General features: G+C 38.5%; 1 protein-coding gene across 3 annotated transcripts in view; it reads left to right on the top strand.

The window, feature by feature from the left end:
* Nucleotides 1-13,092, top strand: part of kank1a (KN motif and ankyrin repeat domains 1a) — a 56,655-nt gene that overhangs the window by 16,378 nt on the left and 27,185 nt on the right. The window contains exons 1-2 of one of the 3 annotated variants that reach the window (XM_037776852.1): nucleotides 11,496-11,601; nucleotides 12,873-12,919. The exons of 1 other annotated variant lie outside the window; for it this stretch is intronic. In XM_037776852.1, coding sequence (XP_037632780.1) covers nucleotides 12,892-12,919 — 28 coding nt within the window. In that variant the 5' untranslated portion in view covers nucleotides 11,496-11,601; nucleotides 12,873-12,891. Of the gene's footprint in view, nucleotides 1-10,856; nucleotides 10,962-11,495; nucleotides 11,602-12,872; nucleotides 12,920-13,092 lie in introns of those variants that run through there. One more of the 3 variants, XM_037776851.1, reaches the window with a different exon arrangement.

Here is a 13,092-nt window from a genome sequence, read left to right as displayed (position 1 = left end):
GCTTCCCCCCGTGGGAATAAATTAGACTTTCAGATTATGGAACAAAGTGGCGTGTGGACAGCTTTGAGCGCTGTCAATGGCGATGCTAACAGAAGAAGAGAAGGGTTTCCTTTTTGGAAGAACCTCATCGCTACTGTCATCCCCCTTCTTTCCCCACACACACCTTTCTATCTCCCCTTCTCTCAGTGGAACAAATCATTGAGCTGCCACCCTAAGTGGATTAGTCCTCACTCTATACCTCCCTCCCTCCCTTCCTTCCTCTCTTGTCTCCTTTCTTTTCACTTGCTCGAGTCCATCCTTCAGTTCGTCTCTTTTGGGGTGCTGCCTCTGGAAGAGGTTCATCTCATTGAAAAGCTTTTTAGAGATGGAAAATCTGTGAATTAATGAGAAGTAAATGGAGGGTCAGTAACCTTATTTGGCCTCTTACTGTCAACTGAATTTGTTGCTAAAATTTCTGTGGGTGTGATGCTATGGCAGAGGTCCTTTTTTCTTGCACTCAATGCCAAATACACTCTTAATCGCTGCAGTTTGGTTGCTTTATCATCACAAGGCGTCCCAGCGTCTGAGCAGGGATAACAGCGCGTCCCCCAGATTAGCATGCGTGATATCCCTGATGATAAACTACGCTGAGGCCAGTTAATCAGGCCTTACCACTGATGTCATCACATTAAGCAGTACGGTCCTGACCTTACCATTGATAAACAATGAGGCCAGTTGAGAGCACATGGGAGGATCACAAAAGCTAGCCTGCGTCAGGGCCAGCTGGGTACGAGGTGCTCAACAGATGGACGTGAATATATTTCACATTACATTTAAATTTGATGCTTTTTTCTCCCAAGGTTTACAGAACACCCTACAATAATGTTATTGCATAATAATTAAAGGACAAAGGCCCAGTCACACTAGAAAGTAGTACAGAATAGCAAAATAAGCTGTGCTAGAAGCTCGGTGATGTCGGAACGAGGCTCTTAGAATAAAATGTGAAGCTCTACATGCATTGATTGCTTTAATGTAGAGGCTACTTGCAGGGCAGGTTGGTGAACTACTGAAGCCAGGAACATGAGCAAGCAATATTTTCTCCTTTCTCTCATGCAGTTTTCTCAGTACTGTGCAGTTTTCTTCCACCTGAGATTTTGCTCTCTGGATTGTTGATAAGTTATTGATGAGTTAGCTAGCTTGCTTAACTAGTCCTCTTAGATCGATTGCAATAAGTTCACACCAATTATTGAAAAGATGTATTTGAGCTATTGTCTCCTGCTTCATAACTGTCTGTAAAGCATTCCTGTTTTGTGGAAAGTTGTAATTTCTAATAGAGGAAAGTTGAATAGCTAATAAGCTATAATAGTTTCCTCCATTTTGGACATGACGGCTCTTCGTTTCGTAGTTTCACATGGATTTGCTTTGTCCTGGTGTTATTTTATCTTATTATTGTCGACAAATCCCATGAAAAGACCTAAACCAGCAATATATTTATGTTACATAATAAGTTATGTCAAACCGTATATAGCTTATACTCTTGTGTGTATTTTTTTATGTTTCTGGACCGCAAGAGTTACTGTTTCATTTGGTGGACATATTTTTCATGGCAAGCAACAACAAGCAAAAATCAGAACAGACACTATATTGAACCTTTTTTAAAGTGTTTTTTTAGCGTTTTTATCTGCTGTAATTGTGGTTTAGGATTGCTTTTAATGTGCTCGGTTTAAATCCTCACAGCATGACTCTCTCACATACATACGATTCCTCAGTCACCTGTTGGTCACACAGTCAGTTGCTGCCGTCTGTTCATTCCCATTGATGACATTCAATCATGAGATTTTAATCAATTGAAAGGGCCAACTGCTTTCAGAAGCCAAGCGTTTTAACAATTAGAATAAAATGTGAAAACGTCTCATCTTTTGGAGGCTGTTTTCATGCTCATCTTTGTGGTTGAAAAGCCCCCGAGGCTGGCAGGTGTTGTGACGCTCTGCAGTCTTTTTGTTCCCAGGACCTGGACCGTGGCTCAGCTGGGACTGCAGCCCCTAGAGATGGAAAACTGTCTCTTGAGGGAGCGCTGATTGATTTTGAAAGAGAGCTCCATAAAAACATGGTTCCTCAATTTATGTAATTTTCAGACGACTCTGTGATGGTCACTCTCCTTTCTCATGGAGGATCAGTCTCTTTATTGGGATGTAAAAATAATGGTTTTATAGAGACATGAAGTGGTGAAAAATCCCCTTGTGAGCATAAACAGAGTATTCATACTTCCTCTTATAATACTGCTGCTCTGTAGCTGAACCTAAAAAGCACGAGAAGAGACAATGTCCATAGTAGTAGGGCTGCACAATTAACCGAATATTAATAGTAATCACAATTTTGTCTTCCCACAATTAAATGAAGATGATCGACGTTTACAATGCATACTTCGTTCATAGAAAAATAATCAATAATCAAAATAATAGTGATTATAATTTTGGCCAATCGTGCAGCCCTACATAGTATACTGTACACAGATAGCTCAGCTGGAGAAAAGAGTCTGAAAACTAACAAGGAAGCAAAGCGAAAGTAAGTCAAAGACAGAAGTGTGTGGGGGTGTACCGGTGTAGCCCTGTTGCCACAGTTATTGTGACCCTGAAAACTCTTTATCTCTCCAGCCTCTGTAGTTTCTGTCATCTCTTTTCCAAAAAAAACACCTTCCCTATCGAGTGTTTTTCACTCATCAACAGGGAATAGTAAACAAGTGAATTTCAGAAACCGCCAGCAGTAAAAGAAGTATTCAGATCCTTTACTTGAGTAAAAGTACTAATTCACACTGTGAAAATACTCCACAAATAAAAGTCGTTCATTCAAAACCTACTCTTAATCCTTCAGTTTATCACAAACATTCAAATTTAAAATCACCAAATTTGGAGTAAGCCCTCACTTGATTAAATACAGACACATAATTAGTGTCAGGGTATCAGGTCTCATGCTTGCATGACAACTTGCTGCAAAAGATCGTGTCCCCCATTTAAATGGCTCCCCCCTCCCTTCACGTCTATGCAGCTTTTGATCATTATGGGTCCCCGAGCAGCATCTCTGTACATTAGTGTAACCCTCCCACCATCACCACCACCTTCCTTTGGCAGTAATCCAGCGCAGCGTGGCCCGTGACTCATTAACACCATAATCGGTCCAGCAGCTCAAGTGTTTATGGTGGGCCGAACAAAAAAAATGTCTAATCAAGACAGACAGGGTTTGTCCGGCTCTAAAAACATTCCTGTCATAGTTATGTGTTCGACCAGCAGGCTGCTGGTGTTACAGACATGTAGCTGTCAATCACTGCTGTCATCAAATACCACAGAATATATTTTAAAGTGAAAATTTAGAGATAGAGAATCCTCTTTTGCTCTGTGAACCAGTAGTTTCTTAAATGGTGTTTTTTATAAAAGTTTTTTGGGTCTTTAGCTTGAGTTCGGTGTCTGTTGTTTAAGTTTGGTGAAATAGCCCTCCTTTCCCTTCTTCATGCTGTCATCAGTTTAATTAGCTTGTTGTTCATTGTCTGGCTGCTGTCAGAGGAGAAGGGCAGCAGAGGACGCAGCGGTGGATCTCATTGGTCCGTCTCCAAAAGGTCAGCAGAGTGGGCTCACTTGGCACAAAAGCAAACATGGGAGCACTTAAAATGGGGAATTTCTCCCACAATGCCTCTTTGAGAGAGCTGACAACAGAAGTGAAAGCTTTTGGCAGTGACACTCTCTCACCACAGCTACAGACTTCATCTGGAGTTTATTCTGGAGACTTTGTTTAAGGCAAAGTTGTTGTTCTTACATTTATCTTCATCTTGAAATACAAATGGCAACATTTCTTTTTTATCATTGGAAAAAAATTAGCCAAAGTTCCTTTTTTTCCCTTTGAATGTTTCGTTTTATTCTCATCACTCCATCAAAATGAGATTACTATACAATGAGTACATTCATGTAATTCTTTTTTAAAGATTATTTTATGTCAGTTTTGCCTTTTTAATTTGACAGTCAGTGAAGATGGAGACAGGAAACATGGGGAAAATATGACATGATGCAACACAAGTCAGAATCAGCTTTATTGGCCAAGTATGTGTGTACACATACAAGGAATCCGGTTTTTACATTGCTCTCAATGTAAAGAAATAGACGTAACAGCTAAGAACAAGGACAACAAAGCTGGACAAATAAAGGTAGGGAATTGAGTGTATAGACAGGACTATTATGTACACAAGTATGTGGGGAAAAAATAGGTGTGTATTTACAAATAAATATATATGTTTAAAAATAAAAAAGCACTATATACAAGTCAAATGTTTCTGTAAAGTTATAAACAATATTGAATGGATATGAGTATGTGTATATGTATAGTACATGCATACATGTCTATATACAGCATGTAGGATTTACACCGATCAGCCATAACATTATGACCACCTGCCTAATGTTGAGTAGGTACTAAACAGGCCACTTTATTAGGTACATCTGTACAATCTTTTGCAATTCTATAAAACAGCTCTGCCATAAATTCTACCTTTTTTTACGAAGTTTATAATGTTCAGTTTTTCTTATCATTGTTGGAAATATTTAAATTCAATTATAAGTTTATCATTGAGGTCATAGTTAAAGGTGGTGGTGTACTAAACTACATTTTATTTTTATCCTCCCTATTTACAAACATGAGGCGGCAGTATGTTAGAAACACCTCCTGAATATAATGCAGCGCAACACCATCACTAACTATGACCTCAGTGCTAAAACATAGGCTGTAATTTGATTAACACCACATAAAAGTAGACTTTATGGCAGAACAGTTGTATAAGAGTGTACCTAATAAAGTGGCCACTATAATATGTGGCCGCTACATTATACACTGTATGTTATAATGTTGACCTTTTACATGAAGATATGCATGTGAGGTCCATGTCTCTCTTGTGAAATGTAAAACTAAATGTAGTCTGGACTAATAGAGCTGGCATGTGAAGTCCAAAAAGCTTTGCTGTGCAGGAGGACAAATGGTGAACCTGCAGAGACATTTTGAGTCCCATGGTGCCCCACTGAGGAGGGTCCCCTGTGGGTGGTGAGTGGCGGGTGTTGTTCACCAGCCCATGGCTCCCCTCCTCCGCCTTAGTGACTCCAGTCAAGAGCTAAACAAATAAGAGGCTCCAGCCTGTCCTTGGTCAAGTGCAGGCCGGACAGAGGAGGTCATATGAGGGGAGGGGGGGGGGGCAGAGAACTGAATCAGAGAGCGGGAGGATAAAGAGAGGGAAACAGTGGAAGCTTCAACGTGGTCCAAACTAGACTGAACAAGTAACTCCGGGAGAGGAGGATGACAGAGAGAGGCAAAATAACATAAGAGATGAAATAACAGAGAGGATGCCAAAGTTACAGGGTGCCTTTGTTGGGAGCCTTTTAAAGGTCTTGAGCTCTTTAAAGGTGCTTAGAACAAGTGGTCAACTCCAGGTTCAAATGTTGAACATTTGAGCAGTTTTCTTAATTAATCAGAAACTATTTTATTTTTTTATGCTTTATTGCATAAGTCGTTTTGGCAGAAAATATGAGAATTAGTTTTTTTTTCTGTTTTTATATAATTGTAAATTGACTATCTCTGGGTTTTAGACCTGTTGGTCGGACAAAAGAAGCAATTTGAAGATGTAATCAAGGGCTCTGGTAAACTGTTTTGGCATTTTATTGACCAAACCGATTAATCAATGAAATAAGAAAACATTCAGCATGTTGCTCTGCATAGAAAAATAATCTACATCACATAATAATAATCTGGGGTTTTTAGAGAGCAATGCTTGTGAATGTGTGAGAAACATGCATTACTAACCATCTTATTTTTCCACTTTTCTGCGGTTGCCATTGTTGAAGAGTGTAGCTTTTATAACGGAGCCACATGCTCTCTGGATCTGAGCCATGTGTTTCCTCTAGGGGGCGGTGGTGTGAAAAGAAGGAAGTACTGCACTTTAGAGGAAAGGGTTGTGTGTCCTGAACAGAGGGGATGAAGTCCTGAGTCGCTGCTGAGACCAACTTAAGCTACAGTGAGCTGAATAAGCTGATTAATGATATACCTCACAGTCTCGGGAGTAAAGGGTAAAGTTATCCTTTCTTCTTTAAAGTCAGGTATTTGAGGAACAGTGAGTGAGAAAGTTGAAAACAATCCTTGAATGTTTGAGGATTGATCATTACCTCAATGAAAGAGCAGTATGCAATCCTTTACAGTAAATTATACAATTTAAGGTTGTTTTGACTGAAAATTATTAATAAAAACTGATTGCTGGTGCAGATAAATTGCACCTGTTATGTTCTTTGCAATCCAATTAATTATTACCTCAAACTAGCTGAAGGCTAAATCATAATTGAACCAATAAAAGATGAGAAACTGCCTGGAACTCTGGAAATAGTAAATCTCAGAGTAATAAATCTTAGGTTGTGCAGTGCTGGGGTGCCAAATTTTTATTGCACAAGCTGTCATCCAGCAGAATAAATCATGTCGGGGTAATCATAACCACGTCTTCAAGGAATATGCACAAAGATACTCAGGAATCTAACACTCTTTTTTTATTATTTTTATTTCCAATTATTTTTTGTAGCCTTTTTGAAGTCTTAGTTGTTCAAACTTTGCTGAGGAAAGATAGAGAGGGTCCTGTTAAACCTGCACATTTGCTGTTTTGTTTTCGTACACCAAATCCTTTATGAGGGAACACTGAACCTCTGGAGAGCAGCTGTCAAGATAAATGGTTGAACCAGATAAAGCACATTCCTAAAATAGAGGAGCAGCACTTACAAAACACCTTTCTAACATGTGGTCTCATCTTTTGGGTTTAATAAGGGGAGTCTTCATAGTTTATGTTTGTAGGGACACATACAGAAGTGTATTATCTTAATTGACTGCTGCATATAATAGCGCTTGTATCTATGGGCTTTTATATGAAAAACAATTACAAAGATTATGCATCATAAAATACATGAATTAGTTGAAATTAAAATGCAGCATGTTCTGGTTCTGACTGTAACAGCAATATTTAAATATCACTAATGCAACAAATATTTAAAATGCACTCCAGTTTCTCAAAATGGCAGCCTATTGCAACCCTTACTGTTGAGCCCTGTGTGGTGGGATTTGAGCGTGTTTTTGGTTACCACAGTACGTTAGAAACTCCAGTGCTGTCGTCTTTTTTGCTGTCGGTTAAGTAGTACACACTGCTGCGCACCTGAATTTTACCATATGAATACAATCTGCTGTAGGTTGTAGACTCGGCTGGATTTGGATGTCTCTGCATGTGTCTCACAGATGGTCCAAACTGTTGCTCTGTAATTCTGAATCCTCGTTCCAGAAGTCATTTTATAATCTGATACTAGTTTGTTCCTGTGTTGAAACAACAAACAAGGATCCATTTTCAAGCACCTTTCTTTCTGGATATGAACTGTACAAGTCATCTGAAAGAGATATAATGAGGTTAGAAAAGGCCAGACAGAGGAATGAACATAATGACGGGGGTGTATGTATAATTTTCTTTGATTTCCATAATTGAGCTTGTCGTTCTCGAATGCTATGTTTATCCTCGTGCACAACGGCTGCGGCTGCACCAGAGGAAGAATAGCTGGGAGTTGAAAGTGATAGCCCCAGAAATAACTTGATGTGTGATTATACAGCAACAGGACTGACTGAAGGTTGACTCATCCTCTCACTTTATGGACTACTGTACTCTTGGAACTCGTGGTTAAACCCATTTGGATCTCCTTTTGGAGAGCTGTTTATTTGATAGTTGGTAGTTTATTATAATTTTTGGACAGAGACTGGCTCGGTGAACTTGTTTCTAAAGGTACGGTGCTTGTTTTCAACATTTTGTGTGCAAGATATGAACTTTTAGTGTACATCTCTTTCAGTTACTGCAGATACAGGTCTTCTCTTTTGGGATTAGTGCGTCTGTTGTTTATGCACATTTCTGTTTGATGCAGTATTAAGAGTAGAATAAGAGTTACTTCAGGTAATGACAGTTCAGGAGGAGGTTTGGGGAAACAACAAATATATACTAAGGTGTAAAGGCTGAATGGTATCTATCCTCAGTAAGGGTGATGAAGTAACCAGCACATCTCCATGCTCAAAATGGGATGTAAACAACTTCATTTAATGGCAAATGCCTCCTTGATAATGTCCCAATATTTGATATTTCATCTATTATTTCACTGTTTTAGCCGTGCTAAAAGGGTAGCTCGTAGGATCAGCGTGAAACGTTCAGTTATTCAGTTCAGTTCGCCATCGGAAAATATTCTCTATATAGCGTACACTTAAATGGATATACATTTTTTTAGGTGGCTAAAATATGTTTTTCTGACATCCCGTCCACAGCACTGTATTGCTTTGCTCCCGTGTCTGTTTCTCAATGCTGGGGGCATGCCGACCGTCATCTACTATAAGTAATACACCTACTATGGATAAGTACCTCATACAACCTCAAACCCCCGAACTATCCCTTTAAGCTCTATTTTGCTTCAGGAAAAGCTTCCTCATCCATCTTAAAGATGGGAAGCCTTTACCTTTTAGCCACTTAGATGTAGCTGTTGGAAGTGTTTTCTTTTCGTCCTCCTGACCTTGTGACTTGCCATCCTTCTGACAGTAGACTCTTGAAGTAAAGAAGACAAAAATCCCTTTGGCTGGCTTTTTCATTCCTGTAAGTTCCTCCCTCCTTGCTGGGATAATTGAAAGGCTTTGAGGCCGGCTGAACTCAGCAGGCTCACGCAGGACATCAAAGGGAAACGAACTGTTGGACAGCACAAGCTGGGGGTCAACGCCGCGTCTACAACGCTGCCAAACGGTAGTGAACGTCAGCGCTGAGGCGTCTGGCCGTAGTCGGCACAGCAGCTTCTTCTGCAAAGCTTCAAAGGCATTTCCTAATGAGGGCCAGATGCAGAGCTGATATGACAAGTAGCCACGGCTTGTTGTCCAATTACGCCGACACACATGTACACATTAGCACTTGTCTGTTTCTACCAGCACAGAAATATACAGTATTTTATCTAGTTACTTTGGTTGTTTTCTTCTATTCTTTCAGAGATGCTTCTGAAAAAAAACACCTGTGAACAATCATGTTGATTATCCACAGAAAGATAAAATGCTCTACACGCTGCTGCACACACAGTTTGTGTTTTCATGCCCTTTTCTGGTGCTCTGAATTCCAATATCCCAGTTTCTCTGGAGGCTTTTTCCCTCCATTAAATCTGTAGCCTCAGCTTTTTATTAGGGGAAAAACAAGCCTGTTGAATATTCAGCGCAGCGGGTTTGCAACCTTTACAGCTCTCTCTCAACTTTTCAAGCTGTTTACTGTTGATACACAAGTTACAAAACCCCAGCTTTGTGTTGTTTTTTTCATGGTGGAAAATGGGAACTGTCGCACCACATCCTGTCAAGACTTCAGTTGGTCACTTTATATGGCAAACAAATGGGTGTAGACACTCTGCATGCATGGCATTTAGGCCCATTTGACAATAACAATTCTGATTGTTTGACTTTTTTGTCCTGATTTGATTTTTAAGAAACATTATTGAACTTTTGTAACTTCCAGAATTCCACTTTTCCCTTTTTAATCGACTGTTTCCCAAACAAGCGGCAACCTTAAACTCTTGATCTCACCTTGATATCAGCGCAGCTTTAAACTGATTTGTACTAATTTGCCATCATGTGGTTTTAAAACTGAAGTTTGAGATGACTTCTGACTCGTGAGAAGCATTTTATTTAATGTGTGGTAATCTAATGTTTTTCCTCATTGCCATTGCTACATTATTTTGGAAACTCTTAATGAAAAGTTGTTTTCACTTGTGGTCATGTGACAGCTTGGTGCACTTCAAAATGTTGTGATGGATCTTGTTCACTAATCACTTTATTTAACACTTAAACTTAAGATGATTTAAAAAATAGCATTTAAATGTCATCGAAGCTCTATGAAGCCTGGCAGGACATTTTTATATATGGGTATATATATGTGTATATATATATATATATATATATATATATATATATATATATATATATATATATATATATATATATATATATATATATATATATATATATATATATATATATATATATATATATATATATATATATATGTATATATATATATATATATGTATGTATATATATATATATATGTATATATATATATATGTATATATATATATATATATATATATATATATATATATATATATATATATATATATGTATATATATATATATATATGTATGTATATATATATATATATATATATATATATATATATGTATATATATATATATATATGTATGTATATATATATATATGTATATGTATATATATGTATATGTATATATATATATGTATATATATGTATATATATATATGTATATATATATATACATATATATATATATATAATGATTAATTAATTTAGTCCCTCAAATTAGTAATTTGTGTTCACTAATTATAGAATTGTAGAAACTAGTCAATTTCTTTTCTTGATTTGCGTACGTCCGACCCATTTTCGTGAACGCGATATCTCAGGAATGCCTCTAGCGAATTTCTTCAGGTTTGGCACAAACGTCCACCTGGACTCAAGGATGAACTGACCAGATTTTGGTGGTCAAAGGTCACTGTGACCTCACAAAACACATTCATATGCTAATTACGTTTGTGTTTGTCTTGAATGTCGAATCACTCCGTATCACAGGACATTTTTTAATCGGCTGCTTTTTGAACTCAGACACACAGACACCTCCCTGTGAAGAGGAACCTGACCTGAGTCTCTGTAAATCAGTTGACATTCACCTGCAGCTCCTGTCATTTATGCAACAGCTGAGGAGGAACAAAAACAAGTTGTTCTGGTTTGTGTCTGCCAACGTCGCGTCGTTGTTCTGTTTCGTTTTTACACTCAATGAGTCCTGTTTGGATCACATCAGACTACGTAGAAATCGGTGTGTTCTGTGAGTGAATTGTGGTGAGCTATGTTTTTTTTTTATCTTCTCTTTGTTCAAACTATTTATAAAATATCAATCTGTAAAGATTGCATTACTCTAAAAGGTCTAAAAGGGACAGATTGTTTAACATGACTTGATTAACTTTTATTTTTAAAGATCATCTCTGGTCCCAGATAAGGTGTCCTCGGTTCAGTTTGGTTAAGATTTGGTGATTATGGTTTCCTGTTTACTCTCTGTCTTCACCTTCAGCTGCCGAGGGCTGAAGGGAAACGCTGCTGTGTTGGTTAATATGTAACCGCTCATGAAAAGACTTTCCGTTTACGCTCTATTGTCTGCCTCATTAGCTGTTTTTCAGCCACGACTTGAAGGTCAGCGCAGAGTGACCGCAGGTTGTTAACACCATTAGCTCGCCATGCGCTTCACCTGGAGGCCCAGCGTAGGGGTCGGTTCTACCCTAAACAGCCTAAAGTCCTGTTTCCTCTTATAGGACACAGATCGTTTGGCTGTCATCTGAGGAAGTTGTCTAATCTTAGCCGTGAAACTTATCCTCCCCTCGCTCAGAGGGCTGCTGGGTATAGTCTCTAGTCGGGGGGTTCTTGTGGACTCAGTCAGTATTTGCTACCTGCCAGCTGTGGGAGGAAGTTAGAATGAGAGTTACAGGTAAGATGCATGATTGTTAGAGTAGCAGATCTCAGTGTTTAGCTGTGTAGTATGGCTGTTGGTATCCACTGCTGTTTATAGGTTATGAATCAGCTGTTATATTGATGTTTTTCTTCTTTCCTTCAAGATAAAAACTATAATTCAGACACAAAATGTATTATTTACATTTTAAATAGTTTGGGCCACAAAAGAAGAAGAATTAAATGATTAAAACTTACATTTATTAGACGTCCCCACAGTGGTGCATGACAATGGAGAATATTGTTGGAACTTGGATTTTAAATTTGTTTTCTTGTCCAGAAAAGCGTCAGTGACCCTCGATCATTATTGAACCACAATTGTAGGGCTAAATATTCTGGGAAGCCGTTTTTCTTTGGGCCCTCTGCGGTCTACTCAGTCAGTGGTTAGATTTGTCAGTCCATAGTATGTACAGCTGATATTCCAATAGTGTTGACTGTAGACTGACCTTCTATTTCTATTGGGAAGATGATGATGTTCATCATCTATGACAATCTATAAACCACATGAGTGATCAATGGACTGCATATAATGAAACTGGAAACCTCCCTGAAGGCAGGATAGCCAAATTGGAGAAGACATGTTTTATTGTTGATCTACTCATACCGAAACTTAAACTGGCATGCACCTCGCTGTGTGTGTGCATTTATAAACAGTCATAAAACTGAAGCTGAACAGTAAACCTTGCTGTCCTACTAAGATTTTAAAGGACTAGTCTGCACTTTTCCTCTATCTTTTCTGCTACACAGCAACATGGCATTCAGTTACTGATCAACATATTGAAGACATTTCTACTCATAATTCACAACTCGACGTGTTGGTATTTCAGCATTTCACTGAATACCCTCAGGATCACACGAGGCTCCAGTGGGTTGCATAATAACTCAGTAAAACTGGGTGGACTCACTTGAAAGTAAACTTTTCCTTTTTTTTTTTAAAGACTTCATTGCTGGAGTTTAAAGCAGACATTGAGGCTTATTACATTACATTACTAGACCTTTTTATCCAGCAGATGTTTGAGGAATTGATTCCAACAAACCATTTTTTCAGCATTTGGGGTCGCGTGAGGTTAACAGTGAAAACAAGCTGCTGTTGTGGCCCGTTGAACAGAGTAATGCTGCAGGATCTAATGCGCATAGTCAGACATACATTACCGTTCAGAAGTTAGGAATAAGTGATGCTGGTTATGATGACAATGAGCTTGTTTTCTTTGCTGCATCGTATATCTGAGGATTTCCTGCTCCTTCCTTCAGGTTTGCTTTCTTGCAGCCCATGGAACCGGAAGCTTGGGAGATGTTTGGTCAGTCTAATGTTTTTTTTTTTTGTTCATAATATTTTTGCATGTAGTCGGCAAGAAGAGCTTGTATTTTGCATTTGCAGTTATATGCATACAACTATGTGCATGTTGTCTCTTTTATACGTGTTTGTAGTATGTTTACGCTTGTTTTTGCCTCAGTTTCGAACCCTCCTCCC

Source organism: Sebastes umbrosus, chromosome 8 (assembly GCF_015220745.1).
Source record: "Sebastes umbrosus isolate fSebUmb1 chromosome 8, fSebUmb1.pri, whole genome shotgun sequence".
Lineage (NCBI taxonomy): Eukaryota > Metazoa > Chordata > Actinopteri > Perciformes > Sebastidae > Sebastes > Sebastes umbrosus.
Note: the sequence above shows the minus strand (reverse complement) of the source record. Positions and strands in the feature narration are given on the sequence as shown.